The sequence below is a fragment of the Choloepus didactylus genome, chromosome 21, assembly GCF_015220235.1.
Source record: "Choloepus didactylus isolate mChoDid1 chromosome 21, mChoDid1.pri, whole genome shotgun sequence".
Classification (NCBI taxonomy): Eukaryota; Metazoa; Chordata; class Mammalia; order Pilosa; family Megalonychidae; genus Choloepus; species Choloepus didactylus.
This window is the reverse complement of record NC_051327.1, coordinates 6,022,807-6,049,196: the sequence shown is the minus strand read 5'-3', so window position 1 is coordinate 6,049,196 and position 26,390 is coordinate 6,022,807. Positions and strand designations below refer to the sequence as shown.

Below are 26,390 nucleotides of genomic sequence, written 5' to 3'. Positions count from 1 at the left end.
CCCTGCCAGGCACACCTACCCTGTGTGAAAGCTAAACTTAATCTCATTCTCACAATGGGAACATGTTAAAAATACTAATTCTCAGTCTCCTTCCCTGGAGAGTCTGACTCAATAGATTTGGGGTGGGACACTGGAATCTGTTTTTAACAACATCCTCAGGTGATTCTTATGATCAGTAAGTTTGAGAAAATTTACTTGTTGGGTCTTTGTCCTCACATTGCCCTTGCTATAGGAAACTTGTTTAAAGATAGGATTGCCTAATGGTCCAGGTCCAGCTCTGCTATCTACTCACTGAATGACTTGAGGTAAGCTGTTAAAGCCCTCTCAGCTTCTGTTTCCAAATTTGTAAAATGGGGACTGGGGGTGACCAATTTGTCCCAGTTTGCCTGGGACTATATGGTTTTAGCACTGAAAGTCAAGCATCCTGGAATGCCCCACAGTCCCAGGCAAACCAGGATGATTGGTTAACTCTAAGAAAAACAGGACTGATTTCATAGGGTTTTTGTGAGAATTAAATGAGATATTATCTCCAAAAACATAGTAGCATGCTTGGCACATAAAGGGCCCAAAAGACGGATGCCATTATTATTCCTCACATCTCCTTCACATTCTCTTCTTTGTCAAACTTGCCTAAGAAGAGATGATAGGGGAGCCCTGGTTACATTCTGTAATCAGTCTCGATAACCATTAATTTGTTAATAGGTTGCCTTGGGTTGAAAACAAATACTGGTAATTAAGCATTATTATATCTGCATTATAGGTAATCAAGTGCACATTTCACACAGCTGTGTACTATTTTCCCCTCTTAATAACAATTCCCAACATGCACAGCTATTGCAGTCTCACAAGCACAGCTGTACTTGAGACTGTCTCAACTGCAATTTCAGCCCAGTGATTTTCTGGAGTAGCTATCTCTGAAGGCAAAAATGATTTGGCCAAGAGGGAAACTGTACTCTGCTTGCCTCCCTCAAAAGCATTACTACCTTCATTATTAACTCTTCCCCAAGGGCTCTTATTACTGGGCCTCTTGTTACTTGGCTAAGAGCATCTTGAAATGACATTCTGGCATCTGGGTATGTGCTCCAACCAGCTGGATATCAGATTCCTTCAGTATCAAAACCCAAAGCTCACAATTTTCATGTTTAAATATTCTCCTGAGGGAGAGAAATTGTTTTTCCTATTAAAGATTAGTCTGTAACAAGCCATTGGAACTCTTAACCAGTCTCCCTTCCATCAATAATTCCTTGAAACTTGAAACCAAATATTTCTTTAAATGACTGAGTGGAAATTTATATTTTTATTTGCAAGAGCATAAAAGAAGTTTTTACATTTAGAGTTCCTTTGTCTTTCAAGTTTCTCATTTGGGGCACAAGACATTTTCCTTCTGCAAAGTACCAGATAAGTATTACACTCTTATTCTCCACTAAAGCCACACCTCAAGTTTGAAGGTACCTGGCGAATATCTGTAAAAGCACTTTTGTTTTAGAAACAGCTAAAAATCATTTGGATCAAAATGCCAAATGCTGAGAAATGCCAGCTTGAATTAAAAAAAAAAAAAATTGACTAAACTCCCTGGAGAGATTCTACAGAAGAGTATAATGATGTTAAAAGAAAAACTTCTCATGCAATTTAGGATCTAACTGCTTTATTGAGCAATTTACAAATCAGACAGCATTACATCTAGAAAGGAGAAGCAATCTCCACGGAGGGAGTGTAAAGGGGATGCTTATATAAGGTGAACACAGAAGCAAGTAAGGCAATGTTCTGATTGTTGACGTTAAGTTTCCATTTTACACAGGGGGGTCTTACAGAGTGGGGAGCAGATATACATTGGTTAGCATGGTATGGCAATGTTATAAACTATCTTTCCTGGACCAATACTGGTTTATCACCAGGTGTTGCTTATTTGCAGTTCTGTGAGGTGCATTCCATTGTTTCATTTTTTCAGAAAGCCCCTGCAGGTCAATTGTTTTCGTCTTTTGGAAAACTGTTTCTCAGAAAGGGGTCTCTTCTGGCAACACCCAATACAGGTGGCCATTTAATTTTACTTAACAATGATCTCATTGGAAACTTGACCAAAACAGTCCAGTCACCACAATTGATTTCTTTTCTTGTCAGGCAGTTGAGTAGGTTTGGTCAGTGTTTTGCTCCATTTTTTCATTTTGCATGTGTGTGTGTTTGTTTCCTTTCTTGATTGCAGAGAGGTTTGCTGGTTGACTGTTTAATTACATTTAAGATCCTTGAAGTGCAGTTACTTACTCAGTTGAGTGGATTATGGGTACAGCTCTGTCTCCAAGTCAGGGTGTCTATTATTTTTATTTTTATTTTTAGTCTCTGAGCACTAGAGAGAGACTCATTTTCCTTTTGATCAGCTCTCTTAAGAGCACTGTCTGTCTTGAAGGTGACAAGGAATTTAAATAGAATCCTGAAACACAGTTGAAACAAGAAATAAAAACATATAGACTGATAATCTGGCTGATAATTTGGGTGCATTCCTTTCTTAAGTTCCCTAAAGTATCATATGGTTCCTATGCTTTACTGACCTGTAAGGCTGGGAATCTTGGAGCCAGGTACCAGACTGGTTTTTCCAAGAGGGTTTTGCAAGCACTGGCTCCAAAATGTCAACCTTAATTTCATACAAGTCTTTGGCTGTGTCTGATTAAATGAGCATCATTCTCAAACATGACCCTCTAACCTTTGCACTAAAAGTTAGTGAGAATGAAAAGCTCAAGAAGGTGAAGTTTGGATCTGGGAGGGACTCACCCACAACCCTTGGAGATGGCAGGAAGGATAGAGAACTCAAAGGATTCAGTGAGCGCCTTTACTTGTCTTCTCTCCTTTTCTCCAGAGTTGTCAGATCCCATCCTCATTACCAAAACTGTTAAAAGAAAAGCTTTTCATGCCATTAAGGATTTCACAGTTTTATTGAGCAATTCATGAATTGGGCAGCATTTCATTCAGAAAGTAAAAGGGAGCTCCACCAAGGGGATAGAAAGTTGGAGCTTACACAGCGTAAACATGGAAACAAGAAAATGTTCTGATTGGCTGATGTTAAGTTTCCATTTTACATAGGGGGATCTTACAGTGTGGGGTGCAGATATACATTGATTAGTATGCTGTGTCCAATCGATAAGCTCGCTCTCCTGGGCCAAAGCTGGGTTATCACCAGGTGTTGCTTATCTGTAGTGCCATAGGGTGCATTATATTGTCCATTTTCTTGGAAGGTCCCTGCAGGACAATTGTTCTTGTGTTTTGGAAAATGGTCTCTTGGAAAGGGGTCCCTCCCAGCAATGCCTGTTGCAGGTGGTCATTTTATTATACTTACCAAAGGGAACAAAGGTACCACACTAATGCAGACTGTCAATAATAAGGAAAACAGTGAATGGGTGAGTGGGGGTATATGAGAATGCTTACTTTCTGCATGGTTTTTCTGTATACCTATAATTTTTCTAATAATTAAAAATTTTTTAAATAAAAAAGATCTGAAGTGTGATAGTGAGATTTGAATTCCACTTCAATCATGTACTGTGTTACTTCAATTCTTTGCGCTTCTGTTTTCTCATCTGTAAAATGGGCATAATAATAATTCTAACCACATAAGACTATTGTAAGGATTAAAGAAGATAATACATGTGAAGTACTTCGACCTTTAGAATTTATTACTTAGCATACAGTAAGTGCTTAATAAAGCTAACTATAAAATTATATACTTCAGGGGACCACTAATGTTGGGGAGAGGGTAAGAGAGCAAGGCTTTGGCTTACTCACCACTGTCTCTACAGAGAATTTTCCCCTTTTCCTGTTTACTTACTTTACTTTCTGAAGTGAGGTTTTGTATGTTACACAGCTAAAGAGTTTGAAAAACAGTAATGAAGATAATCTATTTATAGACAGGAAAAAACAATGAAGATATATTGCTAAATGACAAAAGCAGTTGTAAAACAGTGTATTATAAAGTGAACCTAATTTTTCCTATGTCTATACTGTTTCAAAGACTGTTAACAAAATGTTAACTATGATTATTGTTGGATAGAATTAAAGATAATTTTTATTTTTCTTTCACATTTTGGTAACCTTTATTTTAAAATACTTTATGCAATACAAATTTAAGTAAATACATTTTTTCTAAGGAATTTAAAGGATACTTGGAAATTTTTTGAAGTCTGTGTTCTTAAATGACAAAGTAAAGATTTAAGTAAAAAAAAAAGCAAAGACTTAAGATGTAGTATTAAATAAAAATTCTCTTGAATAAACTGTTCTGTTTTATCTTAGATTTTAGATGTAAATGGCAATGTTCTACCTCCTGGACAAGAAGGAGATATTGGCATTCAAGTTCTACCTAACCGACCATTTGGCCTTTTTACTCGTTATGTAGTAAGAGACTTATTAAGTAATCTCATATTTTCTATTTATTTCTCAAAAGTGCTTGGTAACTCTCCCCATTTGCCACAAAATACAAATGGATAGGCCTTGGCTCTTTCTTGAGAGATTCATTGTCCTGAATAGTAACCTCACAGAAAGGGGATGCTCTACATAAGCTAATGAGCACTTTGTACGTTTAATGTCTCCTAAACTGGAGACATTGTAAGTAGGGTTATGATAATTAAGAAATAGCGAAATCTATTATAGATCACTTTCTGGTGAAGTCCCTGAGAGAGATAATTACACAATAAGGTGACCATATAATTTGTTCTCCAAATTGTGATGCTTTTGGGTGTGAAAGGGGAGCTATTAATAATTAAGTAAATTATTACAACAGGCACAAACCAAGACTGTCCTGGACAAATCAGGATGTACAGTCACCATGATCCATGGAGAAGGAAAGCAAGGAAGTATTTTGTTGTTGGCTGAGCCTATGTCTGAAGCCCCAGTGCACAGAACTCTTCTCTCTTCCCCAAACTTGATCCTAAAATATTATTCTTGTCAGGAAAGACAGGAAACTGAAGAAGCACTTTTCTAAAAGCCTGCTAGAGAAGAGCAAGCTGGCCTCCCTTGGCCAGATCACTGCTCTAGGCCCATGCAGGCAAGAGGAAAGAAGCCCTAACAAGAAGACAGTTTTCAACTGATCAGTATCCTGAAATCTGATTAGTGATCTCCCTTCTTGGGAAGAGTGAGAGAGTGATAGGGAATGGGGCAGAGAGATTAAGTAAGTTCCTATTACTAGCTTCTTAGTGTGTACGACCATATTTCCATCTCTAATCACAGAATACAAATTAGGGTGAAGTTTATATCAATGTAATATAATGTTCAGGTTCTACCTGTCAGTAAACTTCACATAATGTAATAATACATCATTCACTTTTTCTTATGTCAGTTACAGTACCAATGCTTCTCTGCTTTTGTGTAAAATGAAACAAACCAACAAACAAAAAAAACCCACCAAAAAACCCATCTGCTCGTTAATTAGAATTATTAGGTGTTGGTGCTCTTTGAACTCTGAGTATTCACTTCTCTCTCTTCCTACCAGGTTAGATATAAACCCATTAACAAAAGACTTATTGAGCCTACTCCTCTGAGCTCTGAGCTGCAATTTTTGTGCTCCATCTAAGAAAATCCTCAAGATGGAGGCATGTCTAATCTTTGTAGCTGTGGTTTATCTTTCTTATGTTGGGCTAGCCCCATGCTGGAATTTCATCCCAGTTTCACTCTCTGGCTCCTCTTCATTCTATTTTGTTGCCAGAGGCTTCCTGGAGGAGCCAAACTTCTTTTTCCTCGAGCATTTAAAAATCCAACTGAAGAGCTGCATCCATAATATTAACAAAATGCTATTTGTTTTGCAGGATAATCCTTCAAAAACAGCTTCAACTCTACGAGGCAATTTCTATATCACTGGGGACCGGGGGTATATGGATGAAGATGGGTATTTCTGGTTCGTTGGACGATCAGATGATATCATATTATCCTCTGGGTAATTTTCTTTCACCTGTGCATGTTTGTGGTAAATGATCATTAGTATTCTGGAGTGAGTCTGCTGCTTACCTTTATAATTCCTGCCATATGCTTTATTTCCCAGTTACCGAATTGGACCATTTGAGGTAGAAAGTGCCTTGACTGAGCACCCTGCAGTTGCAGAGTCAGCTGTTGTCAGCAGCCCAGACCCCATCAGAGGAGAGGTAAAAGCACCGATTCATCTCAATTTTATAATTTATTGGCAGTCCACCTGTACTTTTTAACAATAGTTCACTGAAACAGTTTTCAAAATGATTCATTCACTAAATACACAAACCAGAGAGAAATTTATGAAATATACAAGTCAGAAAGGATGGCAAAAGAACATTGGAAAAACCTATACTAGAAAGAATTTGAATCCTTTCCACATAGGGTTGGGGCAAAGATGGTGTGAATGCTAACAAGCCAGGCTCACACCAGGATAGGGTGCCAGAGGTCAGACTAGATGGGATCAGCCTGTTGCCCAGAATGTCTGTAAACAAGCATGGTCCCTGATGTAGCTAGCTGGGCATAGGCTGGCATCAGATATCAGGGTGGGAGCTAGGTCTGAGACAGAAAGTGAGGCAACCCAGAAACAGGCTGGGTAGGTAGATAAGTAGAGGAGTCAGGAAATAAGCTGCAAACAAGACAGGAATCCTAAAAGCTCACTCCTACTGGGGTTGGCCACATGGTGGTTTGGGCTTAAAGGTATGATGCCACTCTTCAGGCCCCCTTTGCCAGGCATGACTTCCTGGATCTTGCCCATGAAAGTCTAAAACATGCCCCCAGGGTTTGTCTGAGGTGGGCTACAAGTTCCCAGTTTTCTCCAATCCATATTCTTTCTACTCTGGACCAAGTTTTGGAGATGACTCTGATGCCAATGCAAATCCAGAACTTCCTGTACCATGTATTCAAGTTCTTAAGCTTAAATCCTAGGTGTAGGGCTTGAGGCACAGGGTACAGGGCCAAGTTTCAGGGTATGTAATCTGTGGGGTTGAATAGGTCAAGTTCAAGGTGAAATGGGAGATGTGAGTACTGCAGTCAAGGGAGGGTGGATCTCCTCCCAGGTCTGATTCTCCTAACTGGTTTTTGATGTGAGAATATTCTGTAAGTCTTTCTGGATGGCCCAAGGTTGTTCTGGATATTGACCAGTGGCTAGGGTTTGGTGGTTTGGAAAGATGCCAGGATGGAAATCCTATTTACTGTGAAAGGGTATATTCTGGATAGATGAGTGCAGGGAAAAGACACAGTGATCACTGAAATTTGCCCCTTTGCTCTGAACTCCACAGGCACAGTTTCATGGGTCTCAGTTCTTCCTGCACCTCTCTGTTAGCATCAGTCATCAATAATTTTATCTACATAGGTGCTTACTTGAGACAAGTTGGTAGCTGATATCCCAGAGTGTGATATAGCCAAGATTTACAAGTGGATTATGGGGTCTTTGTGTAGGACTTGCATTACCTGGAAAAGAGGAAAAAATTGACAAATTTGCCAACACTGGTAGACTGTGACATTTCCTGGCAGATGTGGGTGGGCGTTGCAAATGAAGCATCTATGCATAAAGTTTCCATGTGCTTCACACCACAGGCAGCTCCTCTCTTTTCTGGCAGCAGGCTTATTCTGGCCGGGTTGGGTCCTTCTCCAGGGTTGCCCCTGCCAGGCCTTTGATTGGGTAGTGGGTTCCTGAAGAATAGATCAAAACCAGATAAAATGAAGTCATTGGAGCAATATCCAAAAATAACAATAATTTTTATCTATCTACTGTAGTCTTACAACTTTTTATGTACATTTTCACACTATTGTCTATTTTGAAGATTGTTTTGTTTTTAAAATTACTAGCATGATCCTAGCTTCTTTTTGCAGTTTTCATGAATATTTAATTTTTTCCTCTGGCCTAAGTATATTATCCAAAAACAAATTGGGTTTAAAAAAATGTGTATTTCCTTAAATCCTGTATTGAAAATTTTTGTGCACCTTCAATTTATTTTTACATTTTAATATTTTATAGGAATTTCATGTAGTTTGGTTTTTAAAAATTTGTTTTCAGCCAATGATGACTTTCTTCACCTATTTAGTTACATTTTTACATTTAAGAAAATGTATGCTTTCTATAATCTCTCTTCAAAAGACAAAACTTCCAATAGGGATAAAAGAATGAGAACATTTTTATTATTTCTGAAAAGAACATTTATATTTTAAATTTTAACATTGGAATGTGAAATAAAGAGCTGAGAAATTATTAGTCTACATCACTGGGTATGAATCACATAACTTTCTGAGAATTTGAAGAAGGATATAGGCCAGAGTTGGCCTTTTTGTAATAACAGAAATGTATATTTGCACTGTCCAATACAATAACATATGTAGCTACTGATCATGTGGATAGTGCAACTGAGGTAGCAAATTTTTAATTTAATTTTATTTTAACGACTATCATATTGGATGACCACTATAGACTCTTCTGAGAAAAATACAAAATTTTGTGTAGAATTTCTAAGAAACATTGGAAGCCCACTTGTGGACTTCAGGTTAAAAACTTGTAGTTCTACTACTAGCAGTAGTAACAGCTAACATTTTTTGAATATTTATTAAATAAATATACTATTTATTTAATACTTTAAATGAATAAATATAGTATATTTTTTTCATTTAACTCTCACAACAATCTGTTTTAACAGAGGAGGAAACTAAGGCATAGAAAGGTGAAGTACTTGCCCAAGATTATACAACAAATAAGTGTTACTTAAATCCAGGTTATCTGGAACTAGAGTTCATGGTCTTGATCACAATGTTAGGTTTTCTTGTTTGTTTGTTAACTTTTTATCTGTGATGGCTTATAAAGATTTTTATAAAAATAAAGATTTTATCAAAGATGTGTAAGTCAAATGTGAACGAGTGATTGAAAACATTAAGTGTTTTGGTTTGCTAAAGCTGCCGGAATGCAGTATACCAGAAAAGAGTTGGATTTTTCCATGGGGTTTTATTAGGTTACAAATTTACAGTACTAAGGCTATGAAAATGTCCCAGTTAAGGCATCAACAGAGCACTACCTTCTTTGAAGAAAGGCTGATGGCATCTGGGGTTCTTCTCTCATGTAGGAAGGCACATGGTGACATCTACTGGTTCTTTTCTCCCAGTTTCTGGTTTCATTGGCTGTCTCCAAATGTCTCTGGCTGTTTCTCTCTGCTTCTCTGGATCCTACGTGCTTTTCCCAGGATGTTTTCTTTCTGTGCTCCCTTCAAACTGCTCTCTTTTATCCTCATAAAGGGCTCCAGTAAAGGACTAAGACCCACCTTGAATTGGGTGGGTCACATCTCCATGGATACAACCTAATCAAAAGGTCCTACCCACAATAGTTCTGCACCCAAAAAATGGATTAAAAGAACACGGCATTTTCTGGGGTACGTAACAGCTCCAAACAGCACATTAAGTTTTAAAATAATTTGCTTTGAACAATTATCAAGGTGATAAATTTGTAACTGCAAGGTTTTTTTCCTCACCAATTGGTTATCTTGAGTAATTTATTGCATCAAACAATTAATTTTCCATCAAATTTTTACTTCCAGATCAAGATGGATAGGAATGGTTGCCATCTTATCTTCAAGCTGGACACATGAATCTTTGAATTCAATTAAGGTCTCAGCCTCCTAAAGGCAGGACATTTAATAATTTAAAAAAAGTTCCAGGACACTCTCCTGGAACTATGCCCATAGGCAAGCATGATTCCATGGCAAACCCTGGGCTAGTAAACTGGATCTGGTGTTGTATACCAGCTAAGTCATCTATAGTCATACCTCAAAGGAAGACAGTGAATGGCAATGTTGGCAGTGTCTACTCAGGAGAAAACATTATCAGACCCCAAATACACTTTTGAAGGGGGCTACACATGAAGGATGGTCTGTCTTTCTGTCTTCTACATTAAAGGTCCAAAAACACTCAGCAGGATTGCCCAAAACATCTCTGGGAAGGATGAACTTCAGGGAACAGGATTCGTGAGCATAAAATGATGAGGCCTTCCCTGTCTTCTGCCAATTATACAGCAAAAGCCACCACCACTTCTACTTTCATTTCTCAGGGCCATGTAAGCAGGTCTGACCACAAGTCAAGTGGCTGCTGGAATCTTTACATCAACAGAAGTGTCTCTAAAATAAAGAGCACATGGTCTTGGTGAACTGTTCCCTTCAACAAGAATGTGGCAAACTGTGAATACTGTTTATATGGGTCATGCTGAGGTGGGGGAGCTAGAAACTAGGCTGAGTCGAGCTGGATTGTTATCGAGGGCTGGGATTAGTGCATTGCCAAGTTTCAAAGAGGAAACTTGACTGAAGGAGACAAAAGATGAGGCAAGAAGTCAAGAGCAGAAATAATCAGAAACAGGTCAGGAAGTGGAGTTCAAGATGTAGACAGATGAGGTCTTCAGAGTCAGATCATAAACAAGGCAGTGGTCCCAAAAGCTCTCTAGTATTTAGGTACAGACCAAGAGGTGCAGGGGTCAATTGGCTGGCTTAAGAGCACAAGAGCTGGGATCCAACTCTTGTTCAAACCTCTGGCCCACTCCACTAGGCACTTAGATTCTGAGTTAGAGAAAGCAAATAAGACATAAGAAAGTATAAAAATACACAACTCATCTTCCTGGTGTTTCAAATATTTATTTTAGGTAGTAAAGGCTTTTATTGTCCTGAACCCTGGTTACAAGTCACATGATAAAGAACAACTTAAAAAGGAGATTCAGGAGCATGTAAAAAAAACTACAGCACCTTACAAGTATCCCAGAAAGGTAGGTATTCTAATTATGGTGGTTATTTGCTTAGTGTTATGGGAGACTTTCAGCTGTTTATTTTTTCCTTTTTAAAGAACAGTCTCCTCAAACATGCTATAACAGATGTTCCAAACTGAGCTAATGACAGAAGGAGAAGAATCAGAATCTTCTGAGATTATAAAGAAACCCATAACCTAATTTATTGGGTTATTTGGCTTGTTGGACTTGTAGTAAATACTAAAAATTCAAGAAAAGTTCCTCAACAACACCCCTCAACGTTTTTGGTTGTTACCACCCTGTCCCCCCATGGGTGTCCCAATCCTCTCATCTAGAATTCACATAGAACTGCTACATAATTGACTTTATCTAAAGATGAAAAGCTGTAGGCTAATTTTCTTTCCCTTGTTACCAACAGGTAGAATTTATTCAAGAGCTGCCTAAGACTATCAGTGGGAAGATAAAAAGAAATGAACTGAGGAAGAAAGAATGGGAAACAATTTAAATTCATTCCATCAGTTATCATGGTATCTATAAAACAAAGACTACAGAACCCACAAGATTATGGAGAAGTGATCAAAAATGAGGTAGTATGATTATAAACTGACAATTTAAAATATCTTGTGGTTATAACATCAGAGACTGAACTTTCATAAAACATTCAGTAAATGCCTCTGTATTAGTGTTGATGTTCTTATAATTTGATAATATAAAAAGAATACTGTCAATTTTTGAAGAATTCTTAAATGTATATTATAGATACAGTTTCTGAAACAAATCTTTGCCCTGTTGGTTTTCAGACCTTAGATGAATAATTCTTCCAATATATTGACTGACAAGTCAGAAGCAATCTTCAATCTTAATAATACTATATAATTTATAAAAGTTTTTAGAAAAAATTTTTTAAAAGTCAGAAGATTAACATAATCCTTAAGTACATATATCTACCTGAAAATAGATAGGGATTTTTATTAGTCATATTTTTATTCAAATAATTTAGAAATACTTTAAAATACATTTCATGGTTTAATTATAAAAGGATACCATATACTATTGTTCCTTATTATATTTAACCTAATAAATAGTTTACAAAATTTTTCATTTGTTCAAGACAGTATGATAAATTCAGCAAAGATTAATATATACAATATAAATAAAATAGTGTAAGAAAAACATAAGAATACTCATGTTTGAGAATTGAAGGAACTATCAGAATGCATACATTAACAAAGAAAAGGCAAATAAAAGACTAAACTGGTGAATGAATTAGAAGTCCATGAAATTTTATTTTTTTTCTATTTTCAGTTTGTGTGTGTAAGTCCCAGTCCCAGCTCACTTATGCCCTCTAAATCCTCAACACTTGCAGCCCTATAATACTTTATCTCTACCATACTAAAAATCACATTAAAGAAAAAGCAGTTCAGATGTGAAGAAAGTTTGTCAACTCCTCATTGAAGGTCTGAGTCTCAAAATATTTTTAGTAAAAAAACTTACATTTCTGTCAGAAATATGGCTTGTTTTGGAAGAATTAAAAGTGAGTCCCCCTGGGGAATGTGACAGAACTGTGTTGTTGTCTCTCTCCTTTTGAAGTGTTTGTTCCCATTTGAAATAATTACAACGTTTTCTGTTTCCTTGGTATTTCCCAATAGGGCAACAATAGAAGACTTTTCCGTGGTTTGGTCCATTATTAGAAACAACAAGTCTCTTAGATCTTCGGCCACACTTGCATAAAGGTGGTGTCATTCTCCCACTCTTCCAAGGCTCTTGTAGGTTAATGGTAGAAGTTAATATAGAGGGGAGAACTTTCTGAGAGGAACTTCTCCCTGGGGAACAATCAGATGATGTAAGCTTTTCGTCATGAATAGTGAAGGTTTGTTTTTTCGCTGGTGGGAAGATTGGGAGACTGGATGAATTCCTTTTGGTTCTGCCTAAAAGAATAGGATGTTTCCTCAAAACTGAAGGATGAGACATATTAGCATTAACACTGTTTAAGGTATTTAATTTGGGTTCGGGTAACTTAAAGGCGGAAACATTTGAAACTGGGTCTTTGGCTTCTTTTACATTATATATAGTAGTGTGAGGACTCTTGTACACAATAGACTTACAGGTCTCAGATTTTTGAGGAGTTTCCTTTGTGCTTCCAAAGTTCTCATGGCCTAGCATTTCAGGTTCTTTAAAAACCATTAATCTTTCTCCAGAATTAAATGAATTGTCTAAGTTTGAATCACTAATGGGAGGTATACAATCTATATTTTGCTCAGGCTGAGATGCCGGAAGTAAGGCTACATCTTCCCAGTCAGCCAACATAGGTAAGGAGTCAAGAGCAGAACTCATTTCCATATCAGAAATATGATTAACAGATGAAATGGTAGTAGAAACAAGTACCAATCCTGAACCAGTTCTTGAAGGGTTAGATTTGGAATTAAGTACAATGCGTTCATTTTTTATTTTCTTCTGCATATAGATAGGTGAATTCAAGCTGGGAGATTGCAACTGCCTCAAAGAAGTAGAGGACTTATTATTAGAAAGAGAGAAACAGCTTTTGACATTGTAAAGACCTTCTGACATTGTGTTCTTCAGTTGTAACTGATCTTGCAGTACCATTAGAGGAGAATTCATACACGCCGACCTCATTTGAACTTTTTCATCAGAATTTATCTTATTTTTAGGCTCCCTATCATATATGCTGGGAATCTGGATGCTATTGTTGCAGTCAGAAGTTTCTTCAACCTGATTTGTGTTCAAATTTCTGGTCAAAATGTTGGGATTCTTCTTAGTGGTCACCTGTGATTCCACAAACAAATCCAACAGCTTTGGAAATTGCATTCATTTCTTCAGTACAAATTTTATAATACAATAAAAAAAGAAAAATGTCACTAACTTAAAAATTACTACGCATATGAATTCTACATTTCAATGAACCTAATATTACTTCTAGGATTTGAGATGACATAATAGAAGGGGCAGACACCACTAACCTTGTCCAAGGATCTCGTAATTTTCATTAAGCAACCATCCCTGATCATTTTCCATGCAAGATTGGCAGTATTCCGAGAATCATCCAACCCTGGGGAAATAGACATCAAACAGTTGGTGGTACTAATGTAAAGAAATACAGCCAAAAAAAATGGCACCACTCCTATGGAAATTGGGCATGTTGTTAGTTTTATAATCTACTAATTTAATTATGATAAATTTGTGCTGTGGCAGCATTAACAATGACAGATGAAATCTCCCACATTTACTGAGAAGGATGTCAAAAATTTGGTAGGCAGTCCACAAAATGTGACCAACATTCTGTAAGGATTGTAATTTGCAAGTAATCTAATAGTCTTGCCCAGTTCTTTCGCTAGTCCATTGTGTTTTTTGGCATTTGTTCAATCTCCATTCATTTCAACTATTTCTTTTCACTCTTTTTAGCAACTAGAAAGCCACTAGATGGCAGTCTTTATCTTACAATAGTTTATGAAAGTATGAATTTTAAAGTCTTAGAAACAATTTGAATTGCATAGGTTAGGAGCTTTTTTAGGCTGAAAGATATTTCTTATTAATGACATAAAATAAATGGGATTCACATGAAATATAGTATACAAATAAAATACTCTTATAACTTACACAATACAATTTTCAACTCATACTAACCAGAATGCTCTCGTCCTGAGAATTCTATTCCTACTTCCTGCAAGGCACCACTTAGTCCTTTTGGCTTTCTCCTATAGAAAAGCTAATCAAATAAAAGAAGACATATCTAAAAACTGATTATTATTCAAAAGGCTATGTATTAACCACTTAATTTTTATCACTTTTAGTTTTATGAAATTTGGAATGTGCTTATTTTGTTTTTTTTTAAATACTTAAGAAACGTATTTATGTAAACATTTAAAAAGAAAATACCTTATTTGTAGAAACCCACAACCATGTGTAGATAATAGAAGGAAAGTGCTATGCCTCCATCTTTTGACCCCTACCTTGTAAGTTGCTCTGAGATCAATCCAAGAATTTAAGAACACAGGTTTTAACAGCTGTTTTCTTTTACACTCATACTCCAGGCAAACCCCCAGGTCCCAGTCTGAATTAAGTACATTAAAACAGAACAACAGCAATGATGCCAGCATTTTATTACTTAAGCTATCATTTATAAATTTATAAATAAAATGTTGGAAGATGATATAAAATAGAATAATAAGGCTAATTACTATTACTCTTAATATCTAACAGTTATAAACTTTATAAAACTTACTATTAAGAAATGAGATGGTGTCTAAGTTTCAAAATGATTTCTTAAAAATCCAAAAAACATACTGATTATTTCAGAAAGGGCAAGGTGTCAAATTATAAGATCTATATGGAGAAGTTTATCTGTTTTCAATACTCTAGAAAAATATTAATGAAATTCAGAAACCAAACATTTCATAGCACATTGAAAACAAATATGAGTATAAATATATGCTATCAATGCACAGCATTATCAATGACAATTAATGGCAATGCTATATCAGTCATACAAAAGACCTATTTTAAATAGTCCATTTTTTCTTGATGTCTACATTGGTAAATGTTAAAATATAAAAGGATGTGAGCTGAATGAGAACTCTTTTTATTCAAGTCTGTAGTAAATAGCATAAGAGTTTTTACTTGATCATCTTTGCCTGGATTCAGAAGAACAGAGAGAAACATCTAGAAAGATTCTTAAAGTTAAAAGTTTTAAGTTACCCCAGAATAGTACATTAAAAAGTATGAATGAATTTACTTTTCTTGATTAACATTTGCTAGGCACTTGGATTTCTTTTCCTGACCTGGAGGTTAACAAATTATAATTTTTACTACAGATAAAGAATTACATAGTGGAAATGGTACTCATTTATGATTGATAGGCATAACTTGTGTTTTACCTGACCAAGTTACAAATGCACATAATTTTACTTCAGAAGTGGAATGATCTGAAACTCCAGTAGCAAAAACAATTTTCTTCTGTTGCTGAATCTTATTAATCCATTTACAGAACTGAGATAAGCAAATCTTCAGAGGGACCCCTTCATCAACTTGAACCTGAATGGAGAGTCCCAAAATCTGAATTCAATAACTGAATTCCATAATTATTGGGCCCTTATTATGGATAAGCACTGTAAGGGATATAATGATGAGGTTTTAACTGGCAAAGAGTTTATCAAGTGAATAGATGTTAAAACACATAGGAGAGATATAATATCATGATTAAAACCTTCCAAGGTAAGAAAATTTAGGTTCATAAATCTAAAATCAAACAAATATAATAATGAAACAATACCAACAGAAATAAAAGACATATGTGACTTTAATTCCATAAAATAAACTTGATATTCACTTTTTAAACACTGTTCTTTCTAATTTAAAGACTCCAATGAATTTTTTTTAATTCAATTTTATTGAGATATATTAACATACCATGCAGTCACACAAAGCGTACAATCAATTGTTCACAGTACCATTATATAGTTGTGCGTTCATCATCAAAATGAATTTTTGAACATTTTCATTACCACACACACGAAAATAATGAGAATAAAAATTAAAGTGAAAAAGAAGAATTAAAGTAAAAAAGAACACTGGGTGCCTCCCCCCCCCCACCCCGTTTTTCTACTCATCCATCCATATACTGGACAAAGGGGAGTGTGATCCACATGGCTTTCCCAATCACTCCAATGGATTTCTGGAGGGAACATTATAACCCTGAACAAATCTAACTCCAAATGGTATTTTTTTTGAAACTGATATTTACAAGTGAATTTTAAAATTTGCATCACAGTGCTCAGTTTTTGGGGGGCTGAGGGGACAGATATATGAAAAGGGGGAAATGAGAAGGACATACCTGCTTTATGCCCGTCAGTTCTATGCAAAATTCAGAAAGAACTGGATGTTCCTGAGGCTGAACATAAGCATGGAACTCACATTCAATCTCTCCAGTTGATGTATTCAGCAATACTGCTGGAAATTCAACTACGTGAAAGAATCATCAGTTGACCCTTGGACATACAATTACTAAACTAATGCTGTAATCACCCTAAATTAAATGCATATTACCATCATATAGCATTATTAAACAGTCATTGTTTCAGTCAAAGCATATTAAATTGACCAAAGCAGCATGCCAGTAATGGTTATAATAAAATTATGTGAAAGAATAAAACAAAATATTGAAGTTCTGTGTATTATCTACATAAAAGAAAACACTTGAATACATTTCCAAAATTAAATATGAAGACCATATGGAAGCCAAAATATACTTCTTCTGCAAAACTATTTTTTTTCAGTTTCTAGGCACTTGAAGTTCTATATGCAATCTTAAAACAACTACGTTATATGATGATACAGTTAGGTGTTAGGGTTTTTATTTTTTAGTTAAGTCAGGTTTCATAGTAAACTACCAATTCATAGACCATCCTGTTCTCATAAACTAACTGTTGACTTGTATATCCATAAACTTTAAAGTGACTCATCCAGTGCTAGCTTACGGCCACTGACTGCCCAGACTTACTTATTTCCTGGCCATGGTGGTGCTTTCCATCATTCCAGCATGTGGACTCAAAATCAATGACAATTAAGTAGTCAAACAACTGTTCTGCAAAAGATCAGGCCATCCTTATGCTTTACCAGTATTAAAAATGGAAGGCTACAAAAATGTAAAGAAACTAAGCACACTACTTACTGGATTTGTTTCTTTCTCGATTTCCACTTGTTGGTGCAATGGACTTTGTCCTAATTAATCCAAGCCGCCTAAAAATGTAAATCAAGGCATTATAATCAGTGAACTCATTTGCACTCCTGTTACAAACTAACGGTACTTGGCATATGGCAAAACCCTCATTATTAATGTATGATTGTAGGGAAACTGAACTATACTTTGGGTACAAAAGACCTGGGTTCTCATCCTGACTCTGACACCTTCTCTTTTGATTTTAGTAAAGCCATTTTACCTGCAAGGGCCTCAAAGTATATATTTGCAAATTTAGGCTAGTTCTATCTGATCCCCTTATTTCATAGCAAATTTAGGCTAATTCTATCTGATCCCCTTATTTCACAGGAAATTCAAAAGTTTAAGTTATTTTTGCCTTTGCATTTTTCAAGCCCTTGTTATTTGCACAGCACAATTCTGAGGAGATACATTCAACATAGGGCATGGTTCTGTCTTCTAGGAGCTTAAAAAATCTGGGTAAAGAAACATGACACCCATAAAACCATTGCAAGGTAATATATAATAAAGAATTCCCAAAGGCAATTCATGCTGAGTCCACACAATGGTAAGAGTTTACAGAGGTCTTCAGCAGAGGTGAGACAAACTATTGTTATGAGTAGGTAGAGTTTAAACCGGCAGAAGGAAACCTCAGGTTTTGGTTGTAGTTTTGGTTTAAGATGTGTGACAGGAAGTGCTGGGAGGGAGTAATAATAGTAACATTCGTTGATTGCTTACTATGTGGCAGGCACTGAACTTTAGATGGTAATCCTCAACAACTGTAGGAGGGAGACACTTTTGCTACCTGTTTTATGAATGTGAAAACTAATACTTTGAGAGGTTGCCAAAGGACATTTGGTATGTGAACTCAAGATTGCCAACTCTGAAGCCCAAGCTATTCACTAGTACATTACACTCTTACTAGAAATCAGAATTATCCAGGAATCTGGGAGGTCACATTGATTCACATAATGAATTAAACGGATGACTAGGAAGTAGTGGGGTGAATGGCTGGATGGGTGCAGTGGGGCCCGCCCGCAGCCTCCGAACAATCTACGAGGCGCCGTCTCGTGGTAGTTTCCCGAAACCTAGAATGGACAGATTGGCTCAAGGACAGAGAGCAGAGAACCTGGGTGTCTTCCGCCTCGAGCTCCGTCCACCCTCTCGCAAAAGGTCCGAGGTTCGGAAGCCGGAGCCAGACAAAGGCTTTTCAGTCCCTGCCAGAGAAGGAGGGTCAGAGATGCGAGGGTTGCGGGAAAGGGAATCTGCTTCAGCTGACACCCCCTCCCCGGAGATCTTCTAGAAGCGGGAGCGACCCCTATCCCGAAATCCCCCAGCGTACCGCGCCAGCCTCTTTGTCGCCATTCCCGACACGCTTTTCTCCTCCCAGACCAACTGCCGGAAGTCGCTTGGCTCCCACTTCCGGTCTGTTCAAACGTCCCGCGCAGCTAAGAAAACGGCGGAGCTGGCGGCCTGTGCTCCTCTCGGCTTCTCTTCGGCGTTTCCTGGGCGTGGCCGTGAGGAGTGGTTTTAGGCGGGGAAACCGCTTGGCGGCGCCCGGTTGACTCGCTCTTTCCAACGGGCGGAGGCGCGTTTGCGCCGTGGGGGCGCCGTTTCGAATCCGGCCTCCGACGTGGACCGTAAAGTCGTTTGGCATGTCGGCAGGCACACTTGCTTTTCGTGGCGGGCGGGGAGCGCTCTGTAAACTGTGAAGTGAGGAGCGGATGTGAGGGACGTTACAGGCTATCGAAGCCCCGTCTGCGCTCTCAGGAGACTGGCCGGGGAATCTGGGCATCGGGGTTTCCTCAGTCTTAGCTGATCTTTCTCCACAGCTTCATGGAGCCAGAGAGGGAAAGAGTCGAGAGACACCCCAAGAAAGGCAGGAAGAGGAGGCGGGCCCCGAACAAGCTGGTCGGGGCGGCCGAGGCGATGAGGGCCCGGTGGAATCTTGAGGAGAGGCAGCCCGAGGCCAAGGTGAGCAACGGGGAGCCCGAGTGGGCGACCCGAGGCGGTTTGAGGCTCCCAGTCCCTTGCGTCAGCTGCCCTTGGGATGGGGTGGGGGCGGTCCGCCGTGGACGCTGCTCGGGGCAGGCCTGGCTCACCCACTCACTGGCCTCTCCAAACCTGTTTCCTCTCTGTATAATGGGAATGATAACGTAAAACTATCTACTTCAGGGCTGTTGTAAGGGGGATTGAATAATAATGGGTTAGTGCCTGGCACGCGATAACAGTGCTCGTTCAACAAGTGTTTATTGAAGTTCTCGGTGTGCGAATTGTTCTAGGTGCGGGTGATACCCCAAAGCCTAAAAACATAAAATTCCTGCCCTCTTGGAGCTTACATTCCAGTAGAGGAACAGTAGAGTGATAATCTCCATTGATTAAGAGCTAAATATAAGTCATTCATTCCTTCATTCATCCATTAGATTTTTATAGTCAGCCATGTGCTGAGTACTGTCCTAGGCATTTGGGGTCCATCAGTGAATAAAACAGTGGATCTAGTAGGGCTTACGTCCTAGTGGAGAGAGAAGCTAAATAATAGGTAAGGTAAGTTATATAGTATGTTAGAAGGTAATTAGTGCTGTGAAAAAGTTTTTTTTATTAAAATGGGATTCCGGTTTTTGGCCGAGATTTTTTTAAAAGGTTACTGTGTTAAGACGTGTAAGGAAATTGACAATCTCACCACTTTCTTAAATTTTGAAACAATCTCAAATTTCAAGTTGCAAGAACAGTACAAAGGACCCCCCTCCTCCAATCATTTGAATGTAGTTCCTGACACAATGCCCCCATTACCTCCTAAATGTATTTCCTACAAACAAGGATACCTTCTACATAGCTGTAACGTAACCGTCAAAATCAGTAAATTAATAGTGATATATTGCTACCAGCTAATCCTCAAACCCAGTTCGAGTTACTCCAGTTCCAGTAATGTTCTTTTTAGCAATAGGATCTAGTCTAGAATTGTGTATTAAATTTATCTCTCCTTCACTCTAACCAGTCCTCAGTCTTTCCTTGACAATCATGATGTTACTGCTTTTGAAGATTACTGGGCCAGTTATTTTATAGTGTCCCTCAAGTTAGGTTTGTCTGTTTCCTCATGATTAGACTCAGTTTACACATCTTTGCAGGAATATCACAAAAGACATAATCCTGTTCTCTTGCCTTTTATTAGGTAGTACATGATTTTGACTTATCCCATTAATGATATTAACTTTGAATACTTGGTTAAGATAGTATTTGCTAAACTTTATTCTAAAGTTACACTTTTTTCCTATGTAATTAATATTTTGTAGGGAGATGTTTCCTCATTAAAATTTCCATTTTATTCATTTTTTTAAATCAGTATGGACTCATGGATTCCTGTTCTTATTCAATGGATTATAATCATTACCGTATTTTGAGCTCAAAATATCCCAGATTTGGCCATTAGGCTGGCTTCAGTGCTCTTTTGATGTAACCCCATCATCATTTCCTTATTTTTCTGGAACAAAAAGATGTTACAGTTTCATTTTGTGCTTTCCCTGCCCCAGCCCTAGAATCTGCTATTTTGACTAAAAACTTGTTTTTTTTTGGTAGAGAATGACATGTAGAAAAGCAAGATCTGGCTGCTACATATATGCTCTTGCTATTGGGATGTCAGTACTCCCAGAAGGAAGAGCTAAGGGAATATGTACATTTATGTGTACACACATGTATAGAAACATACAGGTTTACATTTAAATTTTTTTATATCCGGATATGTAGGATGAATTAACATCAGTATCTCCCAGTTCCAATCCAGTACCATGGAGTTCATTCTACCTTTCTCCCCTTTCATAATGTGACATCCATTATCCTCAGTGTATTTGTTCAGTCTTCCATTGCTGCCATTGCCCCCCACCCCACACTCCTCACCCTGCTTGGGCTCCATCTCTGCAGAAGCTCCATCACCTCGTACAAGTTATCCTCTGGCGTGAATGCCCTTGTTGCTTCTATGACAAGATACTATTCCCATCCTTCCACATGGACTCCTTCATCGTGATCAGGCTCTGAATCCTCTGACAGGCCACTCACTGCATTGATGTCCTCCTTACCCTAAACATTTTCTGATATCCCATTCCAGGCCTCATTACTTTTGTCTTCTAGCTGCATGGATGCCCTCATGCTGCTTAGGCTTTGACAACACACACCAGGCCACTGTTTTGCATGGATGTGCTGGGTTCCTACTACTGCTGGGCTGTCTTCCCTGCAGCATGCCCTCCTCATCCTACTGACATCCCATGCCAGGCTACCATGCCTGGCTACTATACCCCCCCACAGGCACTTGCCTTGCTAATTCCCATCTTATCAATCTTATACATTTTTGGTTGGTAAATAAATTAGTATATTCTTTCAGGAGTTGGCAGTACTTAAATCAAAATATAAAATTTACATGCCTGTTTTGACCAGGAATTTATCTTGAGAATATAAGATAGGTGTATAAGTATATCTATACAGGAATGTTCATCATAATATTATTTGTATTTTTTTAAAACAAAGTATTAATAGGGATTTTATTTGGATAAATCATAATTTTTTAGGTAAATTTAAATATTGAACTATTATTAAGATACTAAAATTGATATATATTTATCTGATATGAAAAGATTCACAGATTAAATTTGGGGGAAAGTTTGTTACAAAGTAGAATGGATGGTATAATCCCTTTTGGGCAGTATAATATAGTGATGAAAAGAGCCTGCATTCTAACCTTGATTCTGCCACTTACCTGTTCCTCTATTTCCTTATCTATAAAATGGGGATAATAGTTGTACATGCAAAAGTTTTGTGGATTAAATGATTTAATACATGTAAAGTGCTCAGAACCATACCTGTCTAATAATAAGTGCCCAACATTATCATAAAAAGGCCACAGAGAAAAAATAGCAAAAACAATATCTGACATTTATTGAATAATTTTAATCTGCCATACGCTACACTGTCTACATTGCACTTGCACTGTCTCATTGATCTTCACAGTAACCTTGTGAGGTAGAATTATCGTACTTACTTTATAGATGAAGAAACAGAGAGACTAAGGCACCTGTCCAAGGTAGTAGAGTTTGATATTTGTACTGAGGTAGTATGACTCCAGGGCTCGAATTTCTTAACTGCTAAACTTTGTTGCCTCCCAGACCAAAAGGAAAATGATAGTTATCTCTGAATTGTACAATTACAGGAGACTCTATTTTTTTTATGATCCTTTCTCTATTGTCTCAGTCTTTTATGAGCATGAGTTAATTTAATAACCAGTCATAAGTGCAAAGCTTTTAGCAGAGGAGACCTTTAGTGACTTCTCATTGTCCCATGATAAAATCTGACTCCTGAACTTAGACCCCATAAACCTTCTGTGATTGGGGTCCTTATTCCCTTTCTGTAGCATCTCCACTGCTCTGTGACATGCATTCTTGGCTCTTGCTACACCAAGCTACTTCTCTGGACATGGTATTCCCTCTAACCTGGCAGACTCAATTTTCAAAGCTCAGCTCCAGTATTTTTGTCTTGGTGAACATGGATTGTTGTAGACCTTTTTTCAATTAATTAGAACCCTATGTTTGTTAAAAAAAAAATTAGAACTCTGGAATAATTTAATAATTTGCCTTGCCTTTTTTTTTTTCCTCCTCTCAATAATCATGGTTTGCCATGTTCTGTTTTATTTTTGCAGAGAGCCCGCTTATCTACCATTCTGTTTGCTGAAAACTGTGAAGTAACCCATGGCCAACTATGTGAATTACTGAAGTATGCAGTTCTGGGTAAATCCAGTGTTCCTAAACCCAGCTGTGAGATAAACTTAATTGATGGTTATAGACCATAGGTTTCAAACTAGTGTCTAGAGGACCACATCTTACTTAACTGACATTAATTGTTTGCCATGCATTATGTCCTACAATTTTTTTTTTTTTAAACAATGGTTGTTAATTCCTATATGAAAATCCAAATTTTGGGCTTCTTTGAAAAATTGAAAGGTCTGGCAACTCTGTCCTGTTCCCACATGACAACTTGTGAAAGCTGAATAGCAGTCTTCCTCTCTAGATGGGGCATGTACTCTCCAGTGCCCCACCAGGCCTGCTTCCCTTATTTATAGTAATCATTCTAGCCTCCATAGCCATTGTGATTTGTAACTCCTGGCAGATCCAATTGATATAACATAATCATACATTAAGATTCTCTGTTAATCCTTTTCGTTGTTTTACAAATAAAGGGCAAAAAGAGAATTTTACTATTCTGATATTGTCAAAGCCATTATTAAAGGTCTTAAGAAAATTGTTTTTGTGTATGTACCAATAGATTTTCAAATGCAGACATTTGTGTGCAGAGATTGTTGTGAATTGGCTAGACATCTCAAAAACCGTCTTCTGCATCAATAGATACTGCCATTGGTCTGTCAACTTATCTAAAACTGCCTTTCTTGAAGCCAGCTACATGATTACCCAGTTTAGGAAGAGCTACAGAGAAGGTTGGGTCTTGTAGGGGACATATCTTTGTAAAGTGAGTTTTATTCTGTCTTAAAACAATCCTTAATAGAACAACAGATTTGAATGCATTGCATATCACTTGGTATTATACTTGATTTGAATGTAACAAATATTTATCTCTCAAGAGATCCTTTATTTGAATTCTGTGTAGTAATAACTGCCCTCTAGTTCCTGGTTGTCAGTAAGTGATGGTGAACTCTGTTAGCTGTTGCTCGCTACTTTTTTTCATAATTCCCTTTTGTATGCCTGTAACTGACTTGAGGATATCACTCTTAACTGTATTGGTTTGATTTTTTTCAACAGCTGGTGTCAACTTTTTCATCAAAACCACCTGAACAACGTGGTAGTTTTTGTTCTGAAGGGAATGAGTCAGCTACATTTTTACAGGTTCTATATGGAGTTTGGTTTTCTCCGAAAGACATTCAGACATGTAAGTTAAGAAAATTTTGTATTAGCAGTTGAGTGGTCTTCCCATCTTCACACTAGTGCATGTGCCTCAGACTGTGTTCTCCTTGGCAACCTGACTGAGCAAACAGTAGGTGTTTTAGAAAGCAAAAAGGACTGGGATTTAAAGACCTTGTGTTGAAATTAGCTTTGTCTCTGATTTTCTTTGGTAATCTATAATCTGTTGTTCTCAGGTTGATACTGTCCTGTTTTATTTGGGCTATGGTGTTTTTAAACAAAATATGTATTTTTCTGCCTCTTGAAAAAAATTGCAAGATTGGGCACCCTTAGAACAGTATCTGGAGCTGAATAGCAGTTGTCATCTTTAAAAGAGGCAGATGCTCTCCGTTTTGTCAGTCTCCTCCATTTCCTACTGGCCTGCTTCATCCATTTTTCCCTGGAGGCATTTGATTTGGTGAGCCCTAATTTAATCTCTCTGGGTTTCCATTTTCTTTTTTGTTTCCATTTATTTAGCACTTTCTCTGTTCTAGGCACTATGTCCATCATGCTACTTTCATCATCTTGAGTTCTTACAACAATCCTGTAGGGGATAAATACTTTTTTTATTCCCATTTTATAGATAAGGAAATGGAATAATTTTCCCAAGTTACACCTAGTAAGCAGTGTACCTGGAATTTAGCCCAGGTGTGACTTAGGCTAGACCTCTCAACCTCCCTCCTCTATCCTAACTTCTTGGCATGGAATCCAAATGAAATAATACATATGGAAGTGCTTTTAAAAGTTTTCCCAAGTTGTACATTGGTGTAATACTGATCTTTTTTTAAATGTATAACCAGAAAAGGAAAGAAAATTTCTGTGGGTGAGATAAATGTGACTCCATTGACCTAGTCACTTTTCCACATTAATGAGATAGTCCTATTTTACAGTATTAAAAGTTGAGGTCCAGACCTTTCACAGCACTAAGCTGACAATATAGGTGCAGGCCTTTCACAGTATTTTAATTGCTTTTAAGCATTTTTCTAAAAACCTGTTATGTATTTTCAGAAATTCCGCTTGCCTCCTCCGTCATCTAATTTCCTATCTGATATTATTGGGCTCCAAAAGAAACAAACAACTATGAATCTGCCCAGGATGATGGAAGGTATGGCTGTGACTCAGGCTGATGATTTGTTCATTCTAAAAGATATATGAACATACTTGTAAATAGGTTTATCAGTCAAGTTGCTTGTCGTAAGCAACAAAACTCAGTTTTATTGAACTTAAGCAGTGAAACAATTTTTTAAAGGATAAAATGGGCAGGTACCCAAGGAGGTTAGACCTCAGGAACCACAGTCAGGGTCATGCCTCATAAACAATCTGTTAAGTACCACTCCTTGAGGATCCGAAGTCTCAGGGGACAAGTGGTACCCATTAGCTAGCTTTTGGGGACTCATGTAAGGGACACTCACTAATAATGTCTCACAGAGAGGAATAAGCAGGAGGTTTAGATGTTGGTCAGCTAAAAGGCAAATATACATGAGAACACTGTTTCTCAAATGGGTTGTACCCCCTTAGCAAGTTATAATTAACCTTTTTTGGGCTGGCAGGGATGAGTAATGGAATAGAATAGAACTTATCAGAGTGCATCACACATAGGGTAAGTGTTATTTGATTATACTTTTTTGTGTTCAAAAATAAATAATGGCAATATAGTAGATAAGAAAAACTTAATTCGCTGAGGGGACATGAAAACAGTTATGAGGTGTTTCCAGTGATTGTTTCCCATCTTTTCTGGCACTGTGCTTCATATTATCCTCTGTCTCAACAGCATCTAACTTCTAACATCCTGCCTTTCCATTGTTACCCTCTCCCTCCAAAATACATTCATATCTGACCTGCAAGTGTGTTTAATATGACCCTTGGCATATTAAATATATATGAATGAATCACAGAGTAATCATTATAACACTGTAGGCATGGAGTTGTGAGGGAAAAAAAGGTGTCATCAGTAAAAATGTAATTTGTGTTGTGGCTAAAGAATATAGAGTGTTGGGAATAATGGAGGGAATAGGAAGAGGTATTGTTGAGAGATGAGGCTGAAGAGGCAAGTAAAGATCATGTC

General features: G+C 37.5%; 3 protein-coding genes across 27 annotated transcripts in view; 2 read left to right on the top strand and 1 right to left on the bottom strand.

Annotated features, from left to right (window-relative positions):
* Positions 1-12,246, top strand: part of ACSM3 (acyl-CoA synthetase medium chain family member 3) — a 32,353-nt gene extending 20,107 nt beyond the window's left edge. For 2 of the 3 annotated variants that reach the window (XM_037814673.1, XM_037814672.1), the window contains exons 11-15: positions 4,273-4,374; positions 5,781-5,908; positions 6,014-6,113; positions 10,586-10,705; positions 11,103-12,246. In XM_037814673.1, coding sequence (XP_037670601.1) covers positions 4,273-4,374; positions 5,781-5,908; positions 6,014-6,113; positions 10,586-10,705; positions 11,103-11,189 — 537 coding nt within the window. In that variant the 3' untranslated portion in view covers positions 11,190-12,246. The remainder of the gene's footprint in view (positions 1-4,272; positions 4,375-5,780; positions 5,909-6,013; positions 6,114-10,585; positions 10,706-11,102) is intronic. The other variant, XM_037814674.1, reaches the window with a different exon arrangement.
* On the bottom strand, positions 1,650-18,886 carry ERI2 (ERI1 exoribonuclease family member 2). Of its 11 annotated transcripts, XR_005213619.1 has the most exons (11): positions 18,736-18,886; positions 17,370-17,437; positions 17,199-17,282; positions 16,533-16,660; positions 15,577-15,733; positions 14,653-14,753; positions 14,327-14,408; positions 13,663-13,751; positions 7,390-7,611; positions 2,764-2,878; positions 1,650-2,425 (listed from the first exon to the last, which is right to left on the bottom strand). XR_005213619.1 is itself a non-coding variant. In XM_037814668.1 (10 exons), the coding sequence occupies exons 1-10, from the start codon at positions 18,756-18,758 to the stop codon at positions 2,870-2,872; spliced, it is 963 nt and encodes a 320-aa protein (XP_037670596.1). In that variant the 5' UTR covers positions 18,759-18,886; the 3' UTR covers positions 1,650-2,869. The 11 variants fall into 11 exon arrangements, 9 of the variants coding, with proteins under 9 accessions (XP_037670596.1, XP_037670598.1, XP_037670595.1 ...); XR_005213620.1 differs by lacking the exon at positions 7,390-7,611; XM_037814668.1 differs by having other exon boundaries at positions 1,650-2,878.
* Positions 18,832-26,390, top strand: part of REXO5 (RNA exonuclease 5) — a 68,671-nt gene continuing 61,112 nt past the window's right edge. For 10 of the 13 annotated variants that reach the window (XR_005213616.1, XR_005213614.1, XR_005213618.1 and 7 more), the window contains exons 1-4: positions 18,832-19,367; positions 23,074-23,147; positions 24,188-24,314; positions 25,334-25,430. Coding sequence is in view for 8 of the 13 variants with exons in the window: in XM_037814657.1 (XP_037670585.1) it covers positions 19,230-19,367; positions 23,074-23,147; positions 24,188-24,314; positions 25,334-25,430 (436 nt within the window). In the remaining 5 variants the exon portion in view is untranslated. Of the gene's footprint in view, positions 19,368-23,073; positions 23,162-24,187; positions 24,315-25,333; positions 25,431-26,390 lie in introns of all 13 variants that reach the window. The other 3 variants (XM_037814655.1, XM_037814660.1, XM_037814659.1) reach the window with 3 other exon arrangements.